We start from the raw sequence: 23,744 nt of genomic DNA on the forward strand, positions 1-23,744 counted from the left end.
AAATATACATGTTATCACAAGAGGACATTGTCACTCAAAAAATACCATTGACTTTGGGATGTACCAAGGCAACACAAATCAGCAAGGAACATTTTGTTTTCTGACAAAGACTTTTAAAAAGAGTATACATTATTTTGAAACACCTCAATAAGATTTTAGGTTCAAAACACCCCAAATAGTTCGAGAAATTTAGAAAATACACTCTCAATAACAGTTTCCAGGGAGCCTTTTAAATTTGTTTATCGGAACATGGAAAGATTGGTTTGATTTTCACTGTCTGGGGAAATCAGGGAGAGTTGGCCGCTCAATGACAATAACAAAGCTTTGGAAGACAATAAACAGCTACAAAACAAGTGAACAAATATGAAAACGCCAGACAATTCCTAAAACACAAAAAAAGGAAATGGGTACCCCAAATGTCTTACAATTAAAAGGGGATAAAATGACAATCACTAAAACTCAAAATCTATTTTAAAATGAAGTAGCTGGAATTGAATAAAGGATATGATAATTAATCATTTTAAAAAAAATATTGTTTTTTTAAATGATAGCAAAATAAACATCAAGCGAGGGAAAGAAATAAATAAACAGTGAAATGTACAAAAGTTTCAAGATGCATACTCAGTGCTCCAGCAAAACAGATTCAATTACGTTTGTAAGTCTAACCATACAGACAGGTCACACATGAGCTTTGATTTGAGGTCGTACTTGAAATTGTCCAAGAAAGGAAATGTTAGAAGTGATGATTTTTGTTAATATTAATTTTATGAGGTAGCAAGGCAAGGGTTACCCCCTTCATAGGCTTTTAAGGACGTAGGCATGGGCATCATCCACTAGGAGCCTGGCTGTGAATGCACTAGGAGAGGGCTACTACCACAATGAGCTTATTGCCACCCACTACTGGGGCTGAAACAGGGTTACCCCAGCCTTCACAGGCCTTAAGTATATTATCCACTAGGAGCCTGGCTGATAGAGCGAAATGCACTGGGAGAGGGGGCTACTGGCTACTGCCACCAGGAGTTTATTGCCACCTACTCCTGGCATACCTGGGACTGAAACAGGGTTACAAATGTACGGGTAGATACGTGTATCATCAACTAGGAACTTAGCTGATAGAGCCAAAATTGAGCACTGCATCTTCAAATGAAATAATATTTAGGATGATATCATAAACACTGGTTACTGATGGCAGAAAAGAAAAGTGCTGATGCAACAAAACAATAATACTATGAAATTTCTATCTACAGATCTAAACGTGAAGGTTTAAGGTTAGGGGTGAGATGCCACAATGTGATTGGCTAGTCACCTTCGTTCACTGGTGGCGTACAGCAACGCTCACCAAGCGAAGAGGCACCATCACCGACGCCAACAACAGATGATCCTATGATATGGTGCAGATATTAAATGACGTTAGATCAGGGAAGGGTACCAGTTAGGATGTCATAGGGATGCAGAAGGAATGTTAGGATGAATCCAGGGAAAGTTAAAGGAAAACAGTAAACCTTCAGATCTTCATTTGTGTTAGTAACTTCAGTTTGAAAAAAGTCATTTAAAAGATTTAGGACCAGTAAAAGTTCATTGTTTTATTTGGTTTTCCTCATGTTTCTTAAGCACTGTACATACTCAGTGCTTTCCTGAGTCATGGGAAAATAAAAGCAGGAATATTACTCGGGTGGGATTCGAACCTACAACCTTTGCCAACCTCTAGACCACTGAGATTGCCTGGTAGCTAGAACTAGTTTAAATTCAATATTTTAGCAGCTGGTAATGCAACGGGTTAATGGATTTTTAATTTGCATTAGGAATCAGAATATTTGGTTTTACCCATACGCTGATGTGGTTCAAATCCCACCTGATTAATGTCTGTGTTTTGCTCAAAAGACTTAGGATAAAAAAAAAATCACTGTATAGGTAAAACCAAATAATAATCTTTATCCCAGACCTGGGCCCTATTTCAAAAAGATGTTAAGCAGAAAATACTTTATAACAAAAATGTTTTGCTAAGTTGACAATTATGTGGGGCACCAGCGACAACAATGCAAACTTTATGTATTAGGCGTGTCAGATAACCAGTTTCTGCTTTGCGATACTATTCTGTGCTCAGCAAGTTTTTGTGCTTACAGGCCTTATGAAATTGGGCCCTTGTCACACCGACATGTCAAAGTTATGACCCCGCTTTTTTTCAGTGTTAATCTCAAACAAAACAATATTTGGGGTGATATCATAAAAACTGGTCCTCAATGTCATAAAAAAATAGACTGTGTCTTGTAGGCAAGCCATATGCGCATCTCAACATGTATATCAACGAAGCACGCAGCATTCCCAGTTTGATTTCTACGGCATAGGTACGCAAACCCACACGCACACACTCACAAATGCCATGTCGTGGGGCAGGTATTTGAGTGGTGACGTCTTATTCCGTACGGCCTATAATGTTGATTCAACAAAAATGGGAAGGTATAAAATTATGGGGTTCCTATCTAGAGGTGAGAGTTACGGATTAGGAGAGTGTTAGGGTCAGGGGTGAGATGCCACAATGTGATTGGCTAGTCACCTTCGTTCACTGGTGGCGTACAGCAACGCTCACCAAGCGAAGAGGCACCATCACCGACGCCAACAACAGATGATCCTATGATATGGTGCAGATATTAAATGACGTTAGATCAGGGAAGGGTACCAGTTAGGATGTCATAGGGATGCAGAAGGAATGTTAGAATGAAACCAGGGAAAGTTTTTCCTTTGTGTTAGTCACTTCAAATCACCAGTTGAAGAAGTCCTATTTATAAGATATAGCAAGCACCCTTGCCTACAGGTTTCCTCAGGCTTTGGAGCTGCAGGTTTCCTTATGAGGCGTTCTTAGTTTCATAACCAGCAGTACGTGTACATGTACATGATAACAATAAAATGTACTTATTTTTTAGTCAATTAAGTTAAAAAGTAGATTTCAAACTATCCATCAATGATTAGTAGTACATTTTAACCCAGTTCATGTTTCATGTGAATTGCGAAAGCAATTTCCCTGCCTCTCATTTAATCAATTTATGACACAAGGGACAATTATAGCTTGGAAAGAGAACACTTGCGCACATGTAGGGTTACTCATTCAATACTTGCAAACTTAAAGGCACTGGACACAATAATTGTTAGCAAAAAAAATGTAACAAGTTTTTGAAGTAACATAGTTTTTGAGAAAGAGGTAATTTCTCACTCAAATAATAAAAGACTTGAGGCCTCAAGCTTTTCTCGAGCACCTGAAAGCACACAAATTTGTTCAAAAAGGGTGTTTTTTTTCTTCTTTTATTATTCTCTAGCAACTTTGATGTCCAACTGAGCCCTATTTTCCACAGGTTTGTTATTTTATGCATATGTTGGGATGTACACCTAGTGAGACAACTGGTCTTTGACAATTACCAAACATGTCCACGAATGATGGGTTTTCTTGAATACCCTAAACTTGATTGTATCAATTCCAATACAAGATTCTCACCTGTCACAACACCAATACCATCGTCGTAGTCCGAGAACTCGCTATCCGTGACTCGGCCGACGGAGGCTGGTGATGATATCTGCTCCCTGCTCCCTGTGTCGCTGTTACGATGTGAGTGTTTCATCTGATGGCGGGCGGGTACCGGGGAAGCCAAGGGAAGAGGGACTTGCTTATTGTGGCTACGGAGTGCGTACAAGTGAGGCTCATCGTCCAATGGGGAGTTCTCAAGATTTAACATCACCTGGTAGAAAAGAAACCATTTGGGGTTGAATGAACACAAATTGACTAGAGTGGTTCTTGAACCAACGACCTCCGGATGGTCCCATGTAACACATGTAAAAGAACCCAGTGCACTTATCGAAAAGAGAAGGGGTTCGTCCTGGTGTTCCTGGCTGTGGCTGCTGTATGCACCGTAGCACCTTGTAAACCCTTATAAGGTGCTAAATAATTGGGTCTCAAAATTCATCACTGCAATAACCCTTCTTCTGAAAGTTTGTATATACTCAGCACCTTGAGTACCTTATTTGGTAGATACGTGCGCTATATAAGACTTTGATACTAATGTTTATTATTATTAACATGCTGGCCCTCTACCAACTGAGCCACATGTATATAGCCCCTATGTTGGCGGTCTTCCTATTAGTCATTATCTTTGTTGAGGGGTGGCCAGTCAGAAGCCATACAACCGTTAAGAAAACACGTGGCAAACTGACTGGGTGAATTTTAATCAATTTGGGGTTGAACGAAGACAAATTTACTAGAGCAGGGTATGAACCTACAACCTCCAAAGCAACAAGCCGGTGTGACAGGAAATTCTGTCCCCGGGAGATTTCTGGAGAACTGTGTACATGGACAAAGCCCATGTTAACTGAGACTTCTCAGTTTTTAAAAGAACTGTCCTGTTTATTAAGTACTACCTGAGCAGAAGATAGGAAATAGGCCAAGACTAATACTTTAGCTTTAGTGAATCGAGGGGAATTCCTGTTGTTAATTTCACTACCGCAAAGTGATTTCTTAATTGGTCTCAACGTTTCAACTTGCTTGCTCTAGTCATCGTCAGGAGACTGTGGCAAAGATTGGACAATTACTATTATTAATATTAAATCTACTCACCTCCCCCATAAATTCTTTAGCACCATAGTGTTCAAAGTCCCAGACCGTGACCTCCAGCGTGTTACCTTTGAACTCTGACCTCTTGAGCGGCCCATACAGGAAGGTCTGGTTCCACTTGGGATTGAGAGTTTTGTGGAGAGTTTTAGTGCGTCTTTTACTCTCATCGCTAAGGAAACAGAATAAACATACCAAAAATCAGGAATTACATAAATTTGACACAATTATTATTTTAGTGATTAGTTTAAGGGCCTTTCACAACAACCAAATTCAGTTTTGTGATGCAATCAAATCAATCAATCAATCAAAGGTCATTTGTACAAATGTAGGTGCAAAAGTAAAAAAGTCTCTTCTAAGGCACTGAGGCACAGTTGAACGGTTAGTAAGTCTGCTAGAACAGGTGAGCTTTAAGGAGTGTCTTGAATGAGGCAAGTGACTGACTGAGGCAAGTTTCTGACTGTAGGAAGCTTATTCCACATTTTGGGGCCATATACATGTACATGTACAGATGCAGTAACTCTCCAATGACCCCCAAAATGGCAGACAGGAGATCATGTGCAAGTGCGCTGCACATTTTACAATGAGTCTATACCTCAATGCATAATGACACGGAAAGTCAGCTGTAGCGTCCAATTCAGACACGGCCTAAACTGTGTTTCTTACCTCCTATCTGGAAGTAGGTACATCTTAATATAAGGATTCCGCAGGTCTCCAGTCTTCTCTCTCGGCTGTAGTCCTTGTATACTGAGTATTGTTACACCTATCTGGTAGCTAGCATTGTCGTACCACAACTTCATCTGAAATCAAGACAAACCAAAAGTCCTCATAAGTCAGTTATGCTAACCCAAGCCTTGGGGACATGGGGAGTATACAGCCTATGCAACAGATATGAGCTAATAAGCTAAATCAATGACAAGAACAATCTCTGCCCTCACAGGTAGAACAAGTATATTGACAAAATAGAGAGACCGCCAACAAAGAACGCCGGCATGTTAGTCCGGAGGTCCTTGGTTCAAATCCGGCCCCAGTCAATTTTGTCTTTGTTTAACCCCAAAACATTTCTTATTATAAGGGCAACAAGGAGCAAGTTCGAGTGCATTCACTTAGTCGACTTGATTGACCACTGACTAGCAACACACATGCGCAGTGACACACTCACTCAAACAACTCGTTTGGAAGCCTAATGTATAGTCAAACATGGGTACCATGGTATTCAACACTTCCATTGCCTTCCGCTTTTTCTCTTCTGCGCTTTACACATGTTAGCATGGAACAGTGAAGAAACCTTGGTCCTGAGGCTGGTTCCAAATGGTCGACCACAGGTAGTCAACTAACGGTCGACCACCCTGTGTTAGAGTCTAAATAGTCAACCCTGAGTTTACCATGGTGCACACTCTAACTTACTCAATGCTATTGATTTTGAAGTTTGCTAATTTTGAGTTTGTCTGTCTGAATGTCTGTAAATGTTTTTGCCTTTTGTGTTTGTTGTCTGTCTGTCTTGTCCTGTATGGCATTACCGAATCAAGCAAAGGCTTACCGGGGGTTGCCTCCATTTCACTAACTCTGCCTCATTCCTACTATAAAACAGTATCATTAGTGTATTCTGTTCGAATGTAAATCACCATTTTGTATACAACCGGCACACATATTATGTGAATTGGAAATAAATGTTGTTGAATTGAATTGAAATTGACGAACCTGTAGCTCTCCATGAACCAGCGGTGATCCATTACGTCTAGTCATACCAGGACTACCCGGTGATGTGATGGTCACTGAGGGTCTCTTATGTCGTACCTGAGGTGGTATCTCTTCTTCTTCTTTGTGTTTAGTTGTGGACTCATAGCCACTGGAGCCTGTACAGGCACAAACAGAAACACCTACACATCTTACAACGTAATAGACTCGGCAAGTAAGGTAACAACAAACAGGATCACAACAGGGTCACGTTTTATAGCTTTCCTTGCCGCAGACTTCTGTGAGCACTTGCCATCACCATTCTTCGGTGCAGGGCAAGCACCAAATTTCTACGCTAGCTTTGTATAAGCAAAGAATGCCTATAGTAACATGGAGACCTGTACATGCTTCATTTTTGAAAGGGGCAAGAACACCAAGGCATTTTCTCCTTGGTAAAGGGCACCCTTTTGATTTATGAGGTAATTTTAAATTTCTCCTGGAGCATTTCAAGGGCACCAAGGCAATGACCAGGGGGCATAGAGGCAATTTTTCTACCATTGGCAGCGTTCTTCATGGTTTCCAACAAAGACCATTAAAGCATAACATGCAACTATAAACACAAACTTTTTTTACAATTTCAGAATAAGTAAGATGTAGATTAAAGAAGCTACAGTTGATTCAGATACGGCTAAGCATTAAACAGAGCTGCCTACATTTGCATCTGCTATCAGGGAGATTTGCACAACAAATAGGGATATAATATTTATAACTACAATCAAGATAATAGGTACAAACTTTCCCTACTCCTGGATGATTTCAAATACTAGTTATTTTCAGGAAACTTTCTACAGAGTCAGAGAGTTGGTAGGTCTGGTAACCATAGACTGCCAACAAATTTATATTCTTGAAATAAGAAGAAACTCATTTCACGAAACAATTATTGTGTCCAACTCGACAGTGAAATTGTTTTACAAGACACAAGAAAACAGTTTTTGTTGAGAGATAAAATTTCTTACTTTGACTTGATCGTTTAGTGATGGAATCTGGCCGATTGGATCGGAATTGCTGAGCGATCTTCTCTCTTGTCGTCTGGTCTGTGTCACTCCTGAAGAAATCAAACATTAAACAAAATATATATATCTTGAACTATTTGTGATATTAAACTTGAAGTTGATCACTGGGCATGACGGAACAGAACAAAGACTGCCACAGCAGGAGATTAAGGTTATTACTATTTAGGGAATAAAAGTGCGAGGACCCGGTCTTCACTGCTTGGTAATGACCAGGTTGGTGGCTGGCGCTGTTAACGGACCAAGTCAGACATCTATTAAATCATTGCGGTACCCGTTCCTAAAATGTAGGATTCGAGCTGCCTCTAGCAACCAGGCAATCTCTGTTGTCTAGTTGGTAAGACATCTACTAGAACTGCAAAGGCCGTGGGTTCGAATCCCATTCGAGTAACATGCTTCCAAGAACTCAATAATGAGTTGATCTTACCCCATTGGTCTAGCCACATACAGTTCCACCTGAGGTTCGCTCTTAGACTCAAAGATGACGGTGTAGACTTCATTGAAATCTTTCCCTTGTAGGTTTTGTCCGTTCCAGGAGAGTACCTCGTCACCTGTACAGTCAAAATTTAAAACTTAACGTGAATCAAGAGACAAACATTAAGAGAACTTTGTTTCAATTCATCATGCTTCAGGCAAAGTTGAAACATTTGGGTCCAGAATGACCCCCCTCCCCCCCCCCCCCCCAATTATGAAAAATCCTGTCAAAAACCCATGATCCATATCAGTTATTGTCTCTTGAAAAAAAAGTAAGAACAAAAATGCTCTTCAATTATTAAATTGAAAAAAATTAGTAAATGGCCTGATGTTTTGACCTTAGCTAGCTTCAATTCTCCAAGGCTAAATGACGTGTTTAAAAGCATTAACATCTAGCCTTCGATAAAGACTCTGCTGGCAGGCTGGGGTCAAAAATTCAGGCCATTAGCATTTTGTGTGCATTTATACCCTTTTGGTTGGTAAGCATTTTGCAACAGCTAACTCTAAATCTGTTTTAAAAACAACAACAGCAACAACAACAACAACTTTTCAAATTTGTAGACATCATCTAACAACAATCAATTATTAGCTACATGCATTAAATCGTTGCGGTACCCGCTGCTTAAACATAGGATTTGGACTACCTCCAGCACCCAAGCAATCTTAGTAGTCTACTAGTTGGTATAGACAAAGGTCATGGGTTCGATTGCCACCGAGTAATAATGTGCATGTGATTTTGTTATCACAGAACTCAGGAAAGTACTGAACGAATAATCTTTATCCCCGATGCAAATTTAATACCTATTGAAACAATCATGAAGTTTCCTGGTTGTAAAAACACCTAGAAAACTACACCGGGTTAATTCGTATTTGATCCAAAATAAAAACCAACTTTTGAACAGTTTTCTCACAGGAGTAAAAGATGACCTACTGAATACTTCACAAAATAATTGATTGCGAAGCGGCGATGACTGCTCGAGCACGGGCCGTAATCTACCGCTACATAATTGATGTGTGGACGGGAAGTTTTATTACCAGTTTCCATGGCAACCAGGGGACTACTTATAAAACCTCATCATCCGTGTCAAATGAACCCTACAAACAAAACAATCATTGCAGGTTTACGCTCTCGTGATGGGTAAGTGATCGTCTGTTACCGTGGCAACATGAACATTCAAGACCCATTATCACAACATCCACACTTGAGTGATGAAAGTCATTTTCACCCCATAGTTGGAGGTTAGAACAAGCTAGAAAGTTGCATGTGTAAGGGCAAACATGTTATGGAATTTTTCCTCTCAATTATTAGTTGGTAAAGCACTGTTCCGTTAATCCAGAGGTTGTTGGTTCAAGTCCTAATCCCGTCAATTTTTCTTTGTTCAAACCCAAACTAAATATTAAAATTTGCCAAAAGCAGTATCTAAACCTTTTTTTAGATGTACTATGATAACCTATGATTGTTTGTGATATGTTTTATGGTTTCTTGCCTGCCTTAATCCCTACTTGGACCAGAGCCTTGCAAGGATTGGGTCTTCAGTCAAAACCCGGGTCTAATTTCATATGGAGAGAGGTCCATAAAATTGGGCCCTGATTAAGTAGGTCCCCCACTTGGGATTTTCCTCACATGTTTAAAACTTAACATTACTCCATCATCTTCTCTACACGAGTATCTTCAGGCCTACAGGTCACAGTGCTACTCACTTTTGTGGATCCATTTTTTCTCACAACACTAAAAACAATAAAACACAACTTCAAAAGAGGATGTGCCCCTGCAAAGAGCTCTAATAATTTATTACAATTTCTTTCCAAATGAGAGCAGCTTTAATTAAAGAAACAATGAATAGGAACAAATCAGGCGATTCCCAAAAATTGTTTTAACCCAAAGTAGTCTATATAATTGCTACTATATGACTAAACATTTTTCAGCTACTTTATATTTTGTGGACTGCAATAAAAAGCAATTTCAACCTTCCCACGGGAACTGGTGTGCGCGATCAATCACTGTCCATTCGTAACACGCAACAACGCAGCCATTCACATGATCCACTTTGACATTTATAACATGTAGTTGATGTTTGTGCCTATACATTAGTGCATAAGTTCATTATAAGATGGTGTGCATATGTACATCGTACAAACTTAAAGGCAGTGGACACTATCGAGAAAGAAGTAATTTTTCAAGAATTCGATTTTGAGACCTCAGATTTAGAACTTGAGGTCTCGAAATCAACGCACACAACTTCGTGTGACAAGGGTGTTTTTTCTTTCATTATTATCTCGCAAGTTCAATGACCGGCTGAGCTCAAATTTTCACAGGTTAGTTATTTTATGCATATGTTGAGATACACCAACTGTGAAGACTAGTCTTTGACAATGATCAATAGTGTCCAGTGTCTTTAAAGACAATGTATAGGATTAGGAATCACATAGGAAAAGCTGTTGTTTAGTTTAGGCAATGATGAAAACTAGAGGATTGGCTCGAATGTACTCATCCAATAACCGATGATGTACCATCCCTTTATGACATTTTTTTGCAATCTAGAGGATTGGAATGCATACTCTCTGAAACACCAAACATGTACAATCGCTTTATGATATGTTTTTTGTGAGCCAGAGGAGTGGAATAAACTTTTTTGACTAAAAATCAATGATGAAATATTTTCTTTGCGGAATGCAAACAAGCGACCAGAGTAAAGCCCGGTTCATACTAACTGCGAATGTGAATGCGAAGCGAATGTCGACATCACAAATTCGCAATGAATATTTCGCAGCGGTTGAACTCTGCTCGACTCACTTGCGAATATCGCTGCGAAAGGAGGGTTGTGACGTCAAATTCACGTCAATTTCACTTCGCATTCGCATGAAGTATGAACCGGGCTTTATATGAACTCTTTTACGTCGGCTGTGACCGTCCTTTTTTCCGGCTCTAGGGAAGGCAATAGTGGGTGATATAAAGAGCGGTTCATGTGAAGTTCACAGTGTAATATTTAGAGCAGAAATGGACGAACGAGGTAGATTAGGGATGCCATGGGGTGTAGTCAGAGCTGTTATAACAGATAAATGTACTCAAAATGACTGTCGTGCTAAGGTGTACAGATAATGGAGTGTAACTGACAAATGCTACAGGGTCAAATTTTATTGAACCAATACAAATGCCCAATTTCATGGAGCTGCTTCAGCAGAGAACTTATATTCTGCTAAGCAAAAACAAGCAGGATACTAGTTGCACATTCTACATGTCATATAGTAGTTTAGTTGGTAACCTTAATCTAGTAAGCATAATTTTGTGCTTAGCTACTTTTTGTGCTTTTAAGCAGCTCTATGAAATTGGGCCATGGGTTAAGAGTGACACTAACATATAATTGTCACAGTCCTGTAGGCCATGTATGTGACTACTTGTGAAGTATTACTCCTTTTACATAGCCCCATGCCATTTTCATTGCCAAGGTCACCCTAAACTGCTTACAGTTAGAGATGTAACAAGAGCCGCAGAATGAGAGAGGACCAGTCGCTCTTTGACTTGATGCCTCTTTTTCGATTTACCATACAAGTGTTCGCATAGATCAGCCACAGGCTTAATTAAAATGTCTCATATTATAGCACATTTTATTAAACCAATATCAGTGCCAAATTTCATACAGCTGCTTTAGCAGAGAACTATGCTTACCAATAATCTGCTAAGCAAAAACAAGCAGGATACTAGTTGCACATTTTACATGTGATATGGTACAATGTAGTTTAGTTGGCAACCTTTATCTACATAGTAAGCATAATTGTGTGATCAGCTATTTTTTTTGCTTATAAGCAGCTCTTTGAAATTGGGCCATTGGGTTATGAGTGGCAAGCCCACGCTGAGAACGAAAAAGAATTTTGCAGCGAGATCGACCACCCCTAGGAACATGGTTGCATTCTTATACATACCTGCTCGTAGATGACCAACAGTGTCCGCAATGCTCCCTCGCTTGACCTTTGAGATGAACGCTCCGAGCTTGCCGGCTTCCTTCATCTTGCCACCTTTGACCTGTAACCCCAAAATTGCGCTGGAATCCTGAGGTGTCATTGTGTCTCCCTGGCTCTTCTTCAGTATCATGTGACCGATGAATCTGTTGTTGTCAAGGTCAGCTGCCCATGTGACCGGGTGCTGAATATTCATGAGGAACATTATTGAGGTCAAAGGTTAGTGGATTCAAAGTGATTATATAAGATTCAAATGATGCAAATAGTAGGATACAGATTTAAATCAAAGATAAATGAAAAACATTTAGAAAATTTAATTTTGTTATAATCATTACAAACAAGATGGTCAGTTTAGAAACAAATCAAGCTGCGCACACAGAATAGTTTTCTCAAGTTATAAGAAAAGATGAGTTTAAAAATACAAAAACTTATCAAGAATATTCTCTGTTTAACAATCAAACTTATCAGTTTAGTTTGAAATAATAAAGAGATATCGTGAATTCTGTTCTCTTTATTCTACTGTATTTCGCTGACTCGTGAAAAAGGTGAATAATAATTTGTTACTGCAGGGCCACTGGTTTTGTTTCTAAACTGACTCTGAAAATTTGAAAATTTGAAATCGCCATGTATTGACATCATAACACCATGGAATCTTAGAAACTCATCAGCTAGTTGGTATGACACTGTTGTTGGTTCGAATCCTACCCGAGTAATATGCCTGTGGTTTTTTTTCACAGAACTTGGGAAAGTACTGAGTATACAGTGCTAAACACACAATGGTGTACATTGGATAAAAACCAAAATGAATATTCATTAAAGGTGCCTTTAAAATGACAAAATTTGTCAAAACATGCTCATAGGGCAAAAGTGATTTGTAGACTTTTTCTTGTCACTTTCTACCTGCCCTTTAATAGACTAACGAGTAGGCCTACAGTGGATCTAATTGTAGTTTTAACTAAACATACTTGAAATTTAAAGTGAAAGTTAAAAATAAAGTGAATTGTCAGTTTCAACACCAATGTCAACTTGCCAATGGGTGCATGATAATGCTTTATATTTCCATGGTGTTTTGATGATAAATGATGTCGGAAATGCATTTTGAGTGAGGCAGTCTTTGGATGCTGCTTTTATAGGGCGGCATTTAGGCTGAATTTCAAAGAGCTGCTTTTAGCAGGAGCAGGATACCAGTGAAAATTGTACATGTGATATAGACTATTGGCTGGTAACCTCAGTCTGGTCAGCAATTTTTCTGCTGAGCTACCTTTTGTGCTTAAGCAGATTGGACTTAGCTTAAGAGGATAATTGTTAAAGACTGACCACCCTAAGGCTGTGCCAAATGGCCAGTCATATCAGGGCCCAATTTCATAAAGCTGCCTGAATACAAACGTAGCTAAGCACAACAAAATTATGCTTACCATAATTAGGTTACCAGCCAAACTACCATGTCACATGTACAACTTGTGACTGGTATTATGTATAAATGAAATTGGACTGCTCTATGAAATGGACTATGGTCACAGTCTGAGGGCCACCAGATGGCTGTCATCGGCCACAACTGGCCTTCTATTCGACCACCATCCATAAGACTACCTCAGTCAAGATTAATACATGTAGATACACAATAAATATCTTTAAAAAAAGGAAATGCAATGAGAACGATAAACAACATGACAATTTCTACAAATGAAATGGTAAAAATTGTAGGAGGGGGTTTGGGAGTCGGGAGAAAAGGAAAATGCAATTTGACCACACTACAGCAGCAGGACACTTGACGCATGCATGGCGACCATCCCCCAAAAGCAACAATGTATCTCAGCCAATGGCAACTAAGAACTGACTTCTACCCAGCATGCAGTGCACTCAGGTCATAGGTCAGTGGTGGTGTCTCTTCATAGCCTGGTCATAACCTCTCTGATACTAAACATGATTCTATGGATATGAATCTACGGTAGAATGAAGATTGTGAGTCCTGAAACTCATGAAGTGACAAAGTTAGGCATAATATAAGTATTTTGGTATTTGGAAAAATTAGGAATATACAAGGACTGACCTACATGTACATGGTGTATGCTCTATACATTTCAGGCTATTAAATCACAATTTTTCTTGCAAGGGCAACAAAATTGGAAAACAGACTTAAGTAGGAAGAATATCATGCCTACAAAGTATAAATGTGTTGAACTGACTAGTACATGTATGTTTGTCACTGATCTCCATAAGGCTGTGTCTGAATTAGTGGCTATGGCTATGACTACCGGGCTGGTTCCCTATGTCATCATGCACTGAAGTATAAAACATCCTTATAGCAACGCCCTTAAGTAACAGTTGTAGCCGTAGCTGTAGTCACTAACTCAGACATGGCAACTTCATCTGCAGCTACATGTACAGCTAGATCAGCTTGTCTGCCAGTGTTGAAGAACAGCATGTGTGATCTAGCCGTTGCTATAGCCGAAGTCGCTGTTTAAGACACAGCCTTTGTGAGTTGTGGAAGGGATTTTGATTGATTTAAAGCTTTTTTTATGCTCAAATCTTGATCTGACTCATTTTAAAATTTGCGTCAAAATATGCACGACACGCATTGATAATGCGCTGTTGGGGGAGTTTCAAAAATGGTGTCAACGGAAGAGATTAGTGATTTCTCGACAGGTGTCAAGATACATGTAGTCTGCTAAGTTCTGTGCATTTATTATTGTTACTCTCTTCTACTTCTGTTTACTTGTACCTATTTCAGTTTTTGTTTTGTTGTTGTGAGGAAACTTTATGATATTAGTTTAAACTATAAATGAGGACAAAAAACACCTAATTCTTTCAAATATGTGTATGTAGGCCTATATACAAATTATGATTGTTGCAAACTTTATGATGTTAGATAATTATTCTTGGGATGGAATCCCACCCCGGTAATATGCCTGTGATTTTCTTTTACAAAACTCAGGAAGGTAGTAAGTAAACAGTACTTACACACATCGGTGTAAGGGTTAAACAAATGTACTGGAAAATGCCTTGCAATTTTGGTAATTTACTTGATGACCTTTTATGGTCAATTTTGTTTCAATCTTTAAATTGAAAAATGTAATAATAAATTAATTATGATCAAAGATGTACCATTTCCAATGGAATGTTACTCTGACATTTATTTTATTTATGTTTATGGTTGGTGTATTTTTTCCTTACTTTTGTTTATTATAAATTAACCACTCAGCTTAAGATTTGTACTGCAATTAACTTTAAGAGTGATTACCAAACGTAAACCTTCACTTTAAAATGACACTAAGGTTCAATTAGATAGCCAAGTAGACAATCAGTGTACATGTATTATACATGTAAGAATAGAAATAGACACTGCATAATGTGTTGTGTTGACCTCCCCTTTAGTCAACAACTTTCTCCTACAACCACAGCCCATTATCATTCACTCCATGACTAAGACTTTATCTCACATCCCCCCCCCCCCCCCCCCACAAACACTCTCCATTAATATTTCAAACATTATTTTAGTCCATCGCCCATTATTGTCAATATTTCCCTTACCGCTGTCCTTGTGAGGTTTATGTACGGACTTGTGATAAATTTAATTGGAAGTAAATTAAATGCTCATGATGTGTGTGGACTTTTTTTACTGTGGAGAGAACGGCATTTCTTTGAGTGGTTGTGCTTTTAATTGATGAGTAAGGGGATATTAGTGAGAGAATTGCCTAACATGGTGGAGAGTGTAATATTTAATTGCTTAGCGTTGTCTCATGCGATTGGATAACATCAATGTCTTACTGGGGGATTGTTATTGTTTATATTCTGTGTATTTTCTAAAGAGGGGGCAAAGGTCAAATTCAGTTTTATGACCACAATAAGGGGGAAAAAAGGAAATGATGAAACTTAGAAGTTTCTAACCTCAAATAAAATGGTGTAAAATGCCACTGTATTTGATACCTTTCAAATGCAATTTTTTATAAACTTCAAAAATTATTTGATGTCACGATTTAAATAATCTGTCGGTTTTTGTATGGCAAATTTGTAGTTCATTCAAAAATTTTGATAACTATTCAATACAAACAGCACTGGATTTGACCATTTGACTGGCACAACAAAGCCCCCCTTCACTGCTTATTCTGTGAACATTTGTTATGCTTTGGTTTTTAGCTTAAAAAATTACATATTTGGGTGACCAAATGAAGAACCATCAAAAATATCCTGTATCTTTAGAAATACAACACCAATTTCAGACGAACACAAACAGTTTCAGTAAGTTACATATTTTGAAGCCAACTTAATTCAAAGAAAATTCATAAATCAAATGATCTGATGATTGCTTCTAAAAGAGTTTTTGAAGCTAATAAAATAAATAAATAAAAACTAAAAACAAACAGTTATTCACTTGATTTGTTCCCTTTGAGTTTTACAGTTGTCATAACATGATATTTGGTATTGCACAAGTGGTTTTTTTTTTAAGCGTGATGAAAGTGCAAAATAAAAGACTGCTCCTTTAAAGTTTAAAAGCATGTTTATGAAGTGTGGGAGTGCTCCTTTAATGTAAAGACTATTACTTAATTCTGTGATGCAGTGGATGAGCATGCATAAGGCCGAGTGCGTCACGCTTAAACGGTTATGTTTAATTAGCAATAGTGTAAAGGCTTCTAGTGCTAAGGGTGGGGTGCAGCCAGAATGTTCATTAAAGATAATATGAGAGTTTTTTATCGCACGGTCAATGAGTAAGGCTCAACCGTCTTATTTTAGTTTTCTCTTCTTTTTTTTTACGCAGTGGTGGAATTTTTATAGTGTTTCAATATGTTGGATTGTATCTTAAAGTTTCTATTGCTACTTCCTTCTACTTCTATTTCTACCTTGAAAATGGGGCAAAGTTTCATGGCTCTGCTGACCGCCGAATTCTGCGCTTACGACCACCATTCTGAGCTTGCACGGCAACTGCTGAATTTCTGCGCTAGCCAAGTAATGTGGAGTACGTATGCAAGCCAAAAATCCCTGCTAACCCAAGAAACATGCTTGACGTAAGCACAGAATTCCCTGCTTCCGCAAGCGCTGATTCAGTAAGCACAGCAATGAAGTTGGGCCCAGGCCTGTAGGGCCAAAGTTGTCTTCAAAAATTGTCTGCTAAATGATTTGTGATTTTAAATATCAAGTAATAAACCAAAGGTAGACTGAGGGGTAATTTAAAAAATAATTTGTGGTTTCCCTATTATTGTTTCACTATCTTTGCTCGGGGTGCCATACAACCAGTAACTGCCACATAGCAAGGGGTCACACCCAAGTTTATGTTACAACCTCGGAAGCAGCAGCCAGGGGATCACCTGGGGGATGCGATTCTTGATTTTTTGGACATGACAATAATAAATAACCATCAGTGTGCTGTTTTGAATGAAGACAAACCAATTTGACGATTTAGTATGAAATAGTCATGAATCGTGACTATGCCTTGGTGAATGATTGTAGATAATAATTCAATTCCAAGTTACATTAAATCAGCCTGCTTGCATCCTTAACATCTTTGCTAACGCATATTCAAAACAAAGTCTGTCCGTCACGAATACATGGCAGATCCTCCACCACACAGTAATAAAAGCCCCAATAAAATAAAATTATCGGATAACCCTCTTGCGAAATATCTAAAGCGAATTTCATTAGATGTCTCGCTCGCTGAGAGCGACTGTCTCAATTGTTTGCCCAAAATGCTTTTAGTGACTCAATTTATGATAAAATGGAGATTACGAGGGATTTGAACACGCCGTGTTTCCGGTTCGCATGAGATGCGTTCCCTAAATTATGCCGGCCATTTTGGTTGCCGGGGGATACCGAGGCGATGTCCTTACACAGACGTTATGAATTGAGTGGTAATATATAGACTAGTCAATCAGGACTCTAAGGTGGTCATGTAAACCAAAATCTAGTCGTGGTATGATGATAATTTTCAAAATTATCAGAAAAAGTTCTGAGAAAAGGAAGATTATCAGATATTTGTAGAGTTGTTAATGCAGGATTAAATTTATGTCAATTTGAATGAGTTTTGGACAAAGAGCAATATAATCCATGGTGTCAGCGACATAATGCGATCACTGGATTGAGTAAAAATTTGAAGGTGTTTAAATTAAAGGTATTATACAGGATTGGTACAAATCTAAACATCATTGCTTAATTTTAGTCTGAAAGCTTACTAATTATGAAGTTTACTGACCATTTTTCTTGTCACTCTTTTGATTTGTATATCTATTAGAATTTAAGTTCATCTTACTGTAAGGCACGCTTGATAATTTATAGCTATGAAAAAGTGCTATACAAAGAAGCATTAGGCCCCCGATTAACATTATTTTAAAATATTAAACTACCAGGGAAACTGATTGGTTAAACTTTAAATTATTCAGGGTTTCAAACACAGAAAGTTTTATGAGAGCAAGTATGAATGTCACATATTGCTACCTCCAAAATGTTTTGGATTTGTTTTCTTTCTTTTTTCCAGAACATGATTTTTTCTGGCAGCGATTCCATAATCCCAAATTTAAAAAATGGCCTAATCAAAATAATAATTTTTTTAGGGAGAGGGAGTCTCAAAAATCTCAGACCTAAATGTAGCTGATCTGTAAACTTGGCATCTCTGCATTACAGCATTGGACACAACGACACAATGTGCTAGTAAATGAACGCCCCTAATGTGTCTACCTACTGGATAATGATATGACCTTTTATAAATGCCAGAGTAATAAGCTGAAGATCACGTTTCTTAGAATGTTACGTACAAAGTCATTAAGGAGCAGACCAATCAAGGTGAACCGTTGACAAGATATAAAGAGCATAGGATCAATTCCGTTTTATTTCAATGCTAGAGTCACACCTTGGTCTGTTTCCAACAGAAAACAGTTGGCTTAACAGAACCAGAGTCCAATTTCAGCGAGCTGCTTTGCAGAAAATAGTGTGTAACCAATGTCTGCTAAGCAACATTAAGTAAGCTATCAGTCACAGATGCTATATATGTGAAATGGTATTTTAATGAAATGGTAACCTTTTTATGCTAAGCCAAATTTTACTTCCAAATTTTATGCTTAGCTAGTTTCTGTGTTTTAGGAGCTCTGTGAAATTAAGCAATGGGGTGAGAATCATCAGCGAGGCAAAATTTCAGAAACCATGCTCTGAATTTAAGATGAATTTTGAGATGATGGTGTTTCCAACTTGTAGTAAGAACTAGAGAAGTAGGTCAAAGAGTAGAGTGTCTTTATATAGACAGAAAACAGTCAAGCGCAACGGGCTCAAAGTCTAGTGTCTCTGATCAGCAGAGTGTGGGTTCGAGTCCTGGTCAGGACACATGTCCTTAACAAGACACATAACCATTATTGCTTCGTCCTTTGAATAGAACGAAGTCCAAGGTTCCATGTGTATTGTAATGCAAGTACGTAAATGAACCATTTATATTTACATGTATCATTAACGGAAGAAGGTTCCCCCTCATAATAAATATTCAGAATTTTGTGAATACTTTTTTTTCAAGGGTACAGCATAAAGACAAGTTATATTTGTGGTAAAGTAGGAATCTTTAACACAGCAAATTTCTAACATCTTAGATAACTTGACAGCTATGAGTAAGCTATATCTTTACAATCTTCAGCAAGCTGAAAGTCACACTCACTAATTTGTTTTGTTAGGAAGGTGAATGCCTTCAGCAAATCATGTACTGTTTTGTTCATGAGTTTCCGGGAAACAATCAGATAATTTTGTGAAGATTTTCTTTTCTTTGGTTACTTAAAATACCAATGACTCACAGACCAGGCATAGTGATGCTTAGTCATAGGTATTTAATAGTCATATCAAAGACTTTAAAGAGTTGCTAAGCACAGAACAACTTTGTGTCGCTGAAATCGGTTACCGATTAAAATAACCATACAAAGTGGATTGATTGCAGCTGGCTCCCTGCTACTTTATGCTCAGCAATCAAGAATTTACACTTAAGATTCTAAGAGATTGCTATAGATTTTTAAACAAAGTCGGAGAGATGGTGTAGTGCATGTAAAGATCTACCATCACAGTTTTCAAAGGACCATTGTATTTCTCTCGAAGACCAAAATAATTAGATTTTTTTCTCCTAAAGAATTTTGATGATGATGGTAAAAAGTTATAAAACCCTAAGAAGTTTCAAAACAGCTAAACATAAAATACATTTGCATACATTCAACACAAAAAGAACGCCATTCTATAAACAGCGCCACCAAGTGTCAACACAAGCGTTTATTTCCCCCACAAACCCTGATTTCGAAATTGAGTTGATCTGTCTTATGTTTCCAACCTCAAAGCTCCAATTTGGAAAAGCAAACAATACAACTGTGCAAATCATTTTGAAAGGTAGTTTCATCCTCTGCAAAATACACCAAACTTGTAACAGATTAAAATAATAACAAAATTTATCCAAGGAATTCTAAATACTGAGCAGTGAGAAGATGATTCTGTGACTTTCCCTGCCCTGTTCATGGAGATACAACATGTACTGCCTCAATTTTTGACTGCAAACTTCTTAGGGTTTTATTACTTTTTTTTCCATCAATTTGGGGACAAAATCTGATGTATCATTTGTACATATCTTTACATTTTCACTAGAGACTAGATTTACTATTTTTTGTTTTACCCTGACATTGATGTGTGTACGCACTGCATACTCAGTACTTTCCCTAGTCCTGTTAAAACAAAAAACAGGCATATTTACTCGGTTGGGATTCGAACCCACGACCTTTGCAATTAAGAGCAGTGTATTACCAACTAGACCACCGAGATTGCCTAGTAGCTTTAGACAAAATATTAGTCCTATGTTTTAGCATCAGGTACCGCAACGATATAATAGATCCTAAATTTGGGTTTTACCCCTACATCGAAGTGTGTAAGAACTGTATACTTTGGACTAGATTTGGAAAATATTAAACACTTTATGTATCCCCAGTGGGCCAAGTATGGTTACTAAATTAAATTCTCTGAACATGACTTATTAGCGAGCACTTTATTCACCAAGTGTGGTTTGTATGCATAAGAAAGGCAGAGGGAGGTTGGGTGAATTTAAAGAAGTGACAGTCTTTACACAAGTCTTTTATGTTACCATGTACATCTTATAGACCTTAATATAATTTGTAATTGTATGGATGTTTTAAGAAACTGTTTGTGTGTAATTTCTTGTCGTGGCTTTTAACGTGCTTCCGCGCAAAGTATTTCTTTAGAAATCTTCCCCGAAGTAAATTTACTAATGGATTGCAAATTCGGTATTAGGACATTTATTTCATCGCTGATTTGTGTGTGTTTTGTCCGAGTGATTCATTTAAATATGAAGAAAAGATTTGTCGCCCAGATATTTTTTAGTGTTACACAAGAAGTCTTTGAATGGAAAGAGTTCAGGAAGAGGGTCTTTATAAATATCAAGAATTCTGTATTAACGCGACGTACAAAAGACTTCCCCCTAGAATAAAGATGGTTAAAAAAACAAAACTTAAGAAACTCTTGTAAACTGTGTACATGGTCATTTTAAAATTGCCCCACAAGGATCACAGTGCATGTAAAGAACTTGACAAAATTAACAATTTGTTTATTTCCTGCAAATCTTTAGAAGATTTCGTTATAAGAAATTAGCTGTATTATTCCTGTCAACTGCAACTTTAAGCATTGGTTTCAACATCTTAAAAGAAATTGTGATTGGTTCTGGTATGAACTTTATAATCAGTGAACTATCAGATGGAACAATTTTGTTGGAGGATTGGTAATGGTCCATGAACTTTATAATCGGTGAACTCTCAGAAATATCAGTTGGAAAACTTCATTGGAAGATTGGAACTGGTAGGAACTTTAGAATCAGTGAGCTTTCAAATGGAAATAATCAAGTTTTCTTGATAATCATTACCATTTCAAAATAATAATATTTCAACAATAATATAACTGATTTTCTTTCTTTTTGATGTATATAATGTATGAATAGGTTTTGAGGCATTTTGAGGTATCAATGTGTATAGTTTGCGGTAACGCTATGTGTGGATATCTTGTACTTTGCTGTGCAAATTTGTTCTTAGAACTTGTCTTGCTAATTATTCTACTTACTTAGTAGATTATTCCTAATATATAGTTTCTTAACATGAATAACAAAAGTATGTATTTGAGGTACATGTAAAGTACAGGGTGAAATGGTCTATGTCTAGATTAAAACATTAAAATAATCATGTTTTTTATTTATAGAAGAAAGTATTACGTTTTCAAAGATGACATATGGTAAAACATGCTACAAGCTTGTCAAGATGCAAAAATACATGCAAATGTAATGACTGCGGGAGAATACATAGGGACAAATGGGGTCATCATTCTTGATAACTATGAAGACTGTAAAAAGCCATTCAAATAAAAGAAACCAGGTTGTGAGACGCTGATCACAATCCAACTGTTTTAAAATGCATTGGCTAATTTATTTGTTCACACTCCATTTTGAAATTTTAATAATTTATTATCAATCACGTGTCCAAGTTATAGAACATGGTATGCTAAAAACTAAGTTTAAAAGGGTGTGAATTACAGAGTGACCATTTTCGTTAAAATGAATGCTTCATACAGAAAAATATCAGTACTTCAAGATGACCCGGTTAGACCAGTACATATTCAATGCAAAGGTGAACGATTGGAGTTGTTGGACCAACATTTCAACCAATCCAGTAGGACGACTCCATCCCCATTTCATTTCAACAAGACGGAAAAACGTTTTGATTTGACTTGAAGTATGTACCAGCCTCAAGTCTGGTTCATACTTCCTGCAAATGTGAATGCAACACAAATTTTAAGGTCACAAAGTCGCAACGATTGATTCGCAAAAGTTGAACAGGCTCGACTCCTGCGAAACAGTCACTGCCAAAAAGAGCTGTGATGTAACAATTTGCTTCGCACTCGCAGGAAGTATGAACCGGCGTTTTTGGTTTGGAAACATGGAAGATGGGGGAAGATGAGAGATGGGTAAGACAATGCGTGCATCATGAGACATCATTGGGTTTAGTAATCATTGTCTCCATGCTTAACACTAAGGTCTTAAAGATTAGCAAAAAAATGTGTCTTTTTAGGTTGAAAACAGAAAATTTTCTTGAACAAGCGACCTCCAGATTTATGTGCCAGTGCTTAACCAACTAACCTACATTGTCTATAGTAATATAATAACAGTAAATTTTTATACAGTGGCACATCTGTCACTCTGTGACGCTCAGGCGGCTTTAACATACAGTATTTTTCTGCATTTTATGATTGAGGGACTACATTTGAATTATGAGATCTACTCCTTTTATATAGCACCATGGTTTACAAGGTGCTGTGGCGCAATGTGCTGCCAATCAAACCAGGAACACCGGGCAGAACCCCTTCTCTTTTCGATAAGTGTACTGGGTTCTTTTACATGCATTATGCAACACAAAGGACCAATGGCTTTACATTCCATCCGAAGGACGAAGCAATGGTAAAGTATCTTTCTTAAGGACTGGGACTTGAACCCACACTCGGCCACGAAACTTCCACTTTCTATGTTGGCAGTCAGTCGCCCTATTTTTATTTTTTTTAACTGGATTGTATAGCTTGTTACTGTTTGTATTAATTTTTTCTTTGATGGTTTTTTATATATAATGTGAGGGGCCCAAATGATCAGCTGTGTTAAGATGGGTCACCCTCGTTAAATATAATTTTAAATAAATAAATAATTAAGTAGCTAAGGATCACATGCAATAAAATGCGTGTAACAAAGGGTTGCTTATGGTTCATCCACCCTAACCCCACTCCAAACGTAATTACTAACTACAATGTACTAGAAATAATAAAATAACTGGACAAAAAAGTATTTGAAGTATTTGAAATATTTGAAAAGTGAATTGAACTAAACAAAAAAGGAAATAACAAAACTATTACTAAATCAAAAAGATCCCCCAGAAAAATACTTGCAAGCAGCATTGTGTTTCAAATCATCTAGGGTAAGCTTGCGCCCA

At 37.7% G+C, this 23,744-nt stretch overlaps 1 protein-coding gene across 1 annotated transcript in view; it reads right to left on the reverse strand.

Moving 5' to 3' along the window:
* Window positions 1-23,744, reverse strand: part of LOC117300643 (regulating synaptic membrane exocytosis protein 2-like) — a 90,539-nt gene that overhangs the window by 19,495 nt on the left and 47,300 nt on the right. Inside the window, exons 6-13 of the mRNA XM_033784334.1 lie at window positions 11,737-11,956; window positions 7,769-7,892; window positions 7,288-7,376; window positions 6,296-6,474; window positions 5,261-5,394; window positions 4,601-4,766; window positions 3,488-3,728; window positions 2,555-2,629 (exon numbers count right to left, since the gene is read on the reverse strand). Coding sequence (XP_033640225.1) covers window positions 2,555-2,629; window positions 3,488-3,728; window positions 4,601-4,766; window positions 5,261-5,394; window positions 6,296-6,474; window positions 7,288-7,376; window positions 7,769-7,892; window positions 11,737-11,956 — 1,228 coding nt within the window. The remainder of the gene's footprint in view (window positions 1-2,554; window positions 2,630-3,487; window positions 3,729-4,600; window positions 4,767-5,260; window positions 5,395-6,295; window positions 6,475-7,287; window positions 7,377-7,768; window positions 7,893-11,736; window positions 11,957-23,744) is intronic.

Source organism: Asterias rubens, chromosome 16, assembly GCF_902459465.1.
Source record: "Asterias rubens chromosome 16, eAstRub1.3, whole genome shotgun sequence".
NCBI lineage: Eukaryota > Metazoa > Echinodermata > Asteroidea > Forcipulatida > Asteriidae > Asterias > Asterias rubens.